The sequence below is a fragment of the Nanorana parkeri genome, unplaced genomic scaffold (assembly GCF_000935625.1).
Source record: "Nanorana parkeri isolate BGI_ZX_2015 unplaced genomic scaffold, ASM93562v1 scaffold338, whole genome shotgun sequence".
Classification (NCBI taxonomy): domain Eukaryota; kingdom Metazoa; phylum Chordata; class Amphibia; order Anura; family Dicroglossidae; genus Nanorana; species Nanorana parkeri.
The window spans coordinates 491,656-499,839 of NW_017306606.1; the positions used below are offsets into that span (position 1 = coordinate 491,656).

The following is an 8,184-nucleotide window of genomic DNA, read 5'->3' on the forward strand; positions in this document are numbered from 1 at the left end:
TTGTGGTGTGAGCTGAAATAAGTACTGTATAAGGTACTTTATTTCAGATAAGACGTGTTACAACCACCTTGCGTCCTGCTGTCTGTTGAACTTAATGTAATGTCAATTGTGACATTTCAATAAAGTTCTAAAAAAAAAAGTAAACCGTGTGATGTGCCAAGGTCGGCACATCCGCATTGTGCCGGGCACCGTACACCAGCTGCTGTGCAAAGTAGTGCAGTGGCTGGTGTGAATGGGCCCTTAGGGGTGTATTTATAAACCATTGAATCTGACAGTTACCAAAAGGCCCTGTAGAATATAAAAAAAATGCTAGTTGCAATTTTTTATGTTGCACGGTATTTGCGCAAATGTTTATCAAACAAGTATTTTTAGGATAGAATACACTAAACTGAAATTTAATGCACGGAAACAGAATATAATACCCAATTTTTTTGTAAAATATAAAAGACGGGGTCACATCGGGTGAATACAACGTGGAAAATAATTATTTGATCCCCTGCAGATTTTGTAATTTTGCACACTTACAAAGAAATGAAAGGTGTATAATTTGTTCATAGGTGTATTTTAAATGATAGAGACAGAATATCAACCAAAAATCCAGAAAAAACACATGATACAAATGTTATAAATTGAGTTGCAGTTCAGTGAGTAGAATAAGTATTTGATCCCCAAGCAAAACATGACTTAGTACTTGGTGGAGAAACCCTTGTTGGCAAGCACAGAGGTAAGACGTTTCTTGTAGTTGGTTACCAGGTTTGCTCACATCTCAGGAGGGATTTTGGTCCACTCTTCTTTACAGATCTTCTCTAAATCCTTAAGGTTTCAGCTCCCTCCATAAATGTTCTATAGGATTTTAATGTGCATCTTCTTGAGCCACTGCTTTGTTGCCTTGGCGGTATGTTTTGGGTCATTGTCATGCTGAAAGACATTTGCGGCGGTATGTGTTGCACAATTTTCATTTGTGCACGTTGGTGCAGTGACACGTGTTTGCATATGTATGTGCATGCATGTGGGGGGCGGGGGACTTGAAAAATTTTTTTTTTCAATTTTTGTTGTTACTTTAATTTTTTTTTTACACTAACTTTGCCATTACATAGGGGGCTAACAAGCTCCCTATGTAAGAGCAAAGTGGATATGAAAGGTACCCTCTTTATGAAACTTGAACATAGATGTCACCAGCACACCAGGATACAGCTTTAATATCAGTGCAAATCCATTTTATTGATAGATGTAATTTCTGAGCCTGATGAAGGGGACTCTGTGTGACCCCCAAAGCGCTTATCTGAGTGACATCTATCAATGAAATGGATTTGTACTGATAATCAAGCTCTATCCTGGTTTGCTGGTGACATCTATGTTCACGTTTTACTGGAAGCGGCGCCATCCACAGTCATTACAAGTACCAATTGTTCTGGGATATCCGGTAAGGAGTGCGGTGAGGTATTTGGACAAGGTCCTCTTTATGGAGACGTCAGGGGTCTTTCAGACCCCTAATGTCCCCAAGGGACCTTAGAGAAGCTCATGAAGCAGAGATCTGCTTAATCAGCTTCTTGTCCTGGCTCTATGAACCGGAGAATGTAAACAGTGACACCGGAAGTGATGTAATACACATCACTTCCGGTCCAGTGATCGGAGGAGAGATCTTTAAAGGGAGGGCTGCTGTGCCGGTCCCGGGCCCGCACGGGGGACAGCGGAGCCTGGGGCAGCCGGCAGCGGAGAGCACACTTCGCTGATTGGTACAAGCGATCTTGCAGCTATATAGTTGGTGGATCGCTTGTATCTTCACAGCAATCGCCGGCTGTTTACACTAATACCAAGAACACAGCTGCAGCAGCAGCTATGTTCTTGGTATAACCATTTCAGTGGCCAGACTCAAGAAGACACCATCTGAAATTAGATGAAAATAGGTTTAATCTTAAACTGCGATGGGGATTCCTTAATGTGAGAGCTGTAAAATTGTGGAACTGTCTTCACAGACGTTGGATTCAACTAAGAGTATTGACTAATTCAAGAATCTTTTAGATACGTTCCTCAGAGAGCATGATATTCAGGGGTACAGGCTCTCTTAGTAACACATACACACACATACACACACATTTACATCGGTTGAACTCGATGAACCTGTGTTTTTATTCAAGCTCAACAACTATGAAATTATGTAACTATGTGTACAAGTAGATTACTGTGATAGAGTCACAATATGGTGGAATTAGAGTGGCTGGCTCCTTTGTTATTGCTACGATTCTGGTTGCATGAGTTTTTGACACCTGAATAGTTCTGCGTACAGAAGCCGCAACAAGGTTCTTGTAACAATATGGTATAAACATGAGAGAATGCCACTTCAGGGTTAGTTGTCCAGAGTAATTTTATTTGTCTTATTATAAAGGAAACCAACATGTTTCAGGAGTTCCTATGGATCTCCTTCAGCAGAGCTTTGGGAATGCAAAAGAGCTTGAATCTGGACTATTAGGGGTACAGTGACATAGTAGGTGAGGTTGAATATATATAATATATATATTTAACACTTCCCATATCCTTGTATATTTAGTGACTGATCGAACTCGTCTAGAAGTTTCTTAAATTTATCTACGCCATCAGCGGATACCACTGCCTGTGGAAGGGAATTCCATATTTTTACTACTCGCACAGTAAAAAAACCAACAAAAAAAAAACCTGTTTTATACAAATTTTACTGAACATACAAATTGTACTGGAAAATTGAGCAAAAAAAAACATAAAAAGAAGAAAATCAATAAATAATGCTTGCAAGGGCAAGATGACAGTACACATCTTAAAAGTTCATTGCGGTAATTTGGCAATTTGTAGTTCCGACATTTGCACAGTGAGTTCTGAGTCCGATCTATGTGATTTACCAATGATGGAAATTCTGACATTTTGAAGTTCTGTGTATGGTAAAAGGTTCTCCGGCGTACATCCGTACATCCAAAATATCACTGCACTAGAAAAGTGTTTATAAAAGCTTACTTTTATTCCCAAATGTAATTGTAAATTCAGCACATTAGTTTCTGGAAAGCAATTGGTTATAGAGTTAGATGGGGAACTTCGGGTAGCAGGCAGATAAAACATATTTATTAGTAAGCCCTCAGCACAGCTTGTCTTGCATCTTCACAAAGTGGGTCCAGCAGTCCGTCACCTCCTGCAAAAGTAAAATTGCAGCACAGAGGAAGTGATCACTGGTTGTTTCTATGTGTTTAGTTTAAATTAAATTCATGCTTTACATAAACTGGTTGGCCATACAATCACATTAGCAAATTCCAAACAGTACCTTGGTTTTGCCAGGAGCAAAAAAATGTCTCCAGAGCTTCCTTATGTGATCAAAGGCCTAGGAAAAAAATGACTTAATCTTTGGTAGTAGGAGCACTAAGTGTTTCACATCATTAGAGACTGCAGAAAGACTGTTGTTTCCAGTTACACAGTCTGAAAGACTTGCTATGATATAGAAGGATCAGCAAGGTACAACATTGTACAGCACTACTATGCAGGAAGCAGCGTCTGCATGTGTTCTAAGCAAAAATGTCTTCCAGCGTTGACAATTACAAACAATGCACGTAAACAAATCTCTACATGATATAATTTCCACAAGTGTTCTGTATGTAGGCTATTTTACAACAGAATTTACATGAAATGTTATACCCAAAAACTGTCATTCAAATGCACGTATATCATTCATAAATATTTGAATGCCTAAACACTAAAGCAACTTAGTAGTGAATAAAATATTCCATTCTAACATTCAGAATTCTGAATTGAGAAAGCTGGTTGGATGACCAGTGAAACGTCTTCAAGAAAAATACAGCAAGTCCAGTTGCCTGACTTATTTTTGACAGATATGCGCCTTTAAGCCACTCCTACTGTTTGAAGCACCATACCCACACTCACTCTTCCTCCACTCTGTGCCCAAGGTGTCCTATATTTTACATGGTGTTACAATGCTATAACAGTCCCAGTAAGGTCTCCTCACACTTTTCCGCTTTGTTGTGCTGCGGTGCCGCACACATCTTAGTGTGCATTACATTTTAATTGAATGGCCTGCCAATGCACTACAAAGCTGGCTACTGTTCTTGTGCATTGGCATGTCATTCTTAATTGATATGTTTTATATTTATATGTCACAACCCTATCTGGCAGGACCTGATTTGTCTATGTTGCGGTTAAGTAACACTTAAAGGTTTTTTCCCTCCTCCAGGCCAGTATCATTTACCCACTTTCTGTGCCATCAGGGCATGAACGACTGGTTGTCAGACCTAGAATGCTGGAGAGAGTAGAGACATCAGACCAGCAGCATCCATGCTCACTCCCTCCTGTTCCTTCAGACTACTTACCAGCCCAGTGCCCACACAGCAGAGGAAGTCTTTTATCCATCATAGACTCACAGGAAAATGCTGCAGAAAGCAGCACCACATTAGACTAGCAGCAAAAATTGTCACTCCCTCCCACCCCCTTTAGACCTCTTACCGGTGGGGTAAGAGGTTTCCATTTAAAACTGTAGCAGCTGTAATTTTCTAAATCTGTCAAACAATTCCATGCAATTTGGCGACTAGGAGGTGTTCTGTACACAACTGGTGTGCAGAACGTTCTCAGAGATGTAATTTGCTGCTTCTGTGATTGTCTGACTGATTTTGACAGATGTCTGCACTAAGATGCAAGAAAAATGTTAGGCATCCCTGGCAATTTCATTTTTGTTGAGATACTACTTAAGGGTTAATCACTACCTAAGGGATGCTGACACTGCAACTTTCCTTATTAGAACTAGTGATGAGCTGGGGCTTGGTGTAAATGTTTGCCCAAGCCCACTCAAAACTGTGAGCCTCCCTCTCCCTGCCTAATTAGTAATGGCGGGGCATTCCTCACCCCTTTGTGACATGTAGCTATGAGGCAGGGAATGCGCCTGTGGCAATTAATTCGGCCAGGAGGGAGAGAATGACGGTCACAGTTTTGAGCAGGCTTCGGTGAAATGAGTTCCCTCCATCGCTAATTGCAACACAGAAAGTGCACCAGGTGATTATAACGATCCCAGACCCTCCCATTCAGGGATCAGTGTGGAAAGGACATGATGGAACAAACAGTTATTTCTTCAGAACAGAAAAAAGGTAGGAATCTGTTTGTTAAAATCCTTGCAATGTACATTAATCACCCAGAGGGGATTGTTTATTTCTCAACAAAAGCGGAGTTACACTTGAATAAATGATTGCATTTTCCTTACCAAATTCAAGCTCTTTGATGTTACATTGAAATATAGTCTCTCCATTTACAATGAGCTCCACAGCATTCAGATGTGGTATCTCTTCTAGAACAACACTGTGTCCATCGAAGGCCAGCACAGCTGTCAATAAATAAACATGGCCGTTTAGTTGAACCGCTGGTTACACAGAAATTGTGGTAATGTGTTGTACTTTGTTAGCCATTATCAGGAAAATAGTGTGAAATTATACTTACAGAGTTTAATGATGATCTACTCTATCCATTAAAGGGTGTAATTCAAAATAAGGGACAGCACTACTTGTTCTGTTGTTACTGTCACTTTCTGGGGACAGGGGTGACATTTACTTTTAATGAACAAACTGTGAACAGAATGCAGCCATCTCTTGAGGGAAAATTAAACAATCCTTCCTCAGGAAATGTTTCAATGTCAGAAGATCTCCAAAAAGGAATAACATGGCTTCTTGGGATCACGTATTCTCATTATCGCTAGTGTGTTAACAATGCTCCTACAGGTTGTCTTGCTTAGAAATTCCCAGGTTTTGTATGCTAAGGAGCTGGGCTATTCCTACAACTAGATATACTTGGGAATTGGTACTGCAAATCACTAGACACCAGAGAAGATGACACTGTGCATGACCTGATACCATACCATGGACTTTGACAGTATGCATCAAGAAAATAAGGGAGCACTAACAATTAGACTATAACTCAACATTTTTAGCTGTTACATTGAAATTAATGACAAAATGGCAACTATCCCTATGTGCTATTAACTGTATGCAGTTAATACATGGATCAAACTATAACAGTGTAAGAAGTTACTGTTTATTTATCTGGCGCTGTCATGGTTTGTTCCAGCTCCTGTCACCTCACCTCTGCTGGACAGCTGGATCTGAATGTATAGGTGGAGAAAAGAATATAAATAAAAACATTTAAAATAACCCCTTGCAAGTTTTTATTACTGCCACGTGTTAGGGAGATTCATCCTCTCTATTTTTACTGGCGACCATTGTCACCGAGACAGAAAGTGATGAGAAATACAAAATTGTAGAGTTGTCACTAGAACACTGCTAAACATAAACGTTAACCACAGACAGCTATCAGAATGCAATATTTTTAACAACAGGTGTCCTTTAACACAGCATTTTCCAACCTTTTTTTAATCATGACACCCTTTAAAATTATGCAAAATCCCGAGTCACCCCAGTCTAAATTGTAAATGTAATAATGTATATAAATGATGTGTGGCCTTCCCAAAAGTCATACCAGACTCTTATTCCAGATATGAGGGCTACATGCAAAAAACACACAAAAATATGGGGTCTCCCCTTTAAATCAAAAGCCCACTTTAAAATAAGAATCCTTCCTTTAACATCAGAGTCCCTCTTTACATCAGGAGACCTCGTTTCACATCAGAATCTTCCCTCTCATACTTGGAGCCCTACTTCACACCAGAGCCTGCTCATTTAACATCTGAGAACTCCTTCTATTACAAGCACCCATTGTTATGACGAGCCCTCTGCACATCAGAGCCCACCCCCCCCCCCCCCTTTACATCAAGAGCTCTTTTCACATCAAAAAACCTCTCTTCACATTAGTAGCCCCAACCCCTTCACATCAGAAGTTCCATTTAACATCAGGAGCACCCCTTTAACAGCAGAGCCCTCCTCATTACATCAAAGCTCCCATTTTATATCAAAGTCCCTACCCTTTCACCTCAGATTCCTGTCTGCACCATGGAAAGACATGACACTGTGCAAATAGTTTGAAGCACCCCTGAAGATGCTAAAAGGCACCTTGGTTGAGAAAGGCTGCTTTAACATATGATCTACTAGACATTTGATCGTCTCTTCAAGAGTTTGACCTGATTTTGTTTATTAAAAAGTTGCACCAAAACCAGTATTTGATTACTGTCATGCTATGATCATGTAATATCTGAAGGGTAAGTAGGCGCACACCCATGCCTTGTGAACAGCACAAAGTATATTTAAACTGGCAGACTACTACTAAGCTGAACAAGCACTGGATTTCAATAGCCACAGCAATAATAAACCTTTCTTTTTGCACTTTTATTGGAACAAATATATTTTGGTAAATCAGTATTAAAACAAAGTGTCATCATCCCATGGACTAAATACATGCCATAATTTCAAGACTGACCACTCTGCTGAAAACCAAATGAGTTCTTGTTTAGTAAAACTGTAACTGAGACATAATCAAGCTTTTGCATTAGGCAACTGAGACAATTAGGTAATACGCTATTCAAAATCCATTTATTTAAAATGTATCTCAGAATCAGATCAGAATAATAGTTTTAAAAGGAATCCTTTTATCCCTTAAAGCATAAATGTGGTATATATCTCACCCAGTGTTAGGATTTACTCCATTTTAAATCATTCCCTCCACTGCTATAATATTACATTACTTATATATAATTTACATCATCTATAAACCGCATTCACTCATGGAAAAGATGAATATATATAGGGATAAGTGGGTGGTTTTGCCGATCTTAATTTTGTCGGAATTTCTGATTTTGATTTCACCAACATTCATCAAAATAAGCAGCCCTTTATACCAGGTGACATTGCAAGGGGAAATTTCTAAAATGTTCCCCTTCGTGACTGACGACGTACAGTGTACGGTGTCCCCCTCCGGACATCGCCGACCTGCTTCCTGGGCTCCGTTGCCCCTCCTACGGGCCCGGGACCGGTGTCCGTGGTGTCCGCGGGGAGCTGGACAGGAGGTCAACGAACTTCCGTTCATCGATCCCCTCCCCATTCTATGGGACCGGGAGCGATGCAGATTGCATCACTTCCGGTCCCTGGGCTGTCAGTTCTGGGCTCCTGCAGCCCAGCTATAAGCTATTGAAGTGCGATCTGCACTTCAATAGCTTATTTCCAGTGTAAAGGTGACACTGGGGGTCTTTTGGACCCCCAGCATCACCTTAAAGAGTACCTC

The 8,184-nt window shown here is 40.3% G+C and overlaps 1 protein-coding gene across 1 annotated transcript in view; it reads right to left on the reverse strand.

The window, feature by feature from the left end:
- Positions 1–3,070: 3,070 nt before the first annotated feature.
- The window catches only part of CUNH10orf53 (chromosome unknown C10orf53 homolog), a 22,770-nt gene continuing 17,656 nt past the window's right edge, over positions 3,071–8,184 (reverse strand). The window contains exons 2-3 of the mRNA XM_018558421.1: positions 5,225–5,344; positions 3,071–3,157 (exon numbers count right to left, since the gene is read on the reverse strand). Of these exons, the coding sequence (XP_018413923.1) occupies positions 3,093–3,157; positions 5,225–5,344 (185 nt within the window). The 3' untranslated portion in view covers positions 3,071–3,092. The remainder of the gene's footprint in view (positions 3,158–5,224; positions 5,345–8,184) is intronic.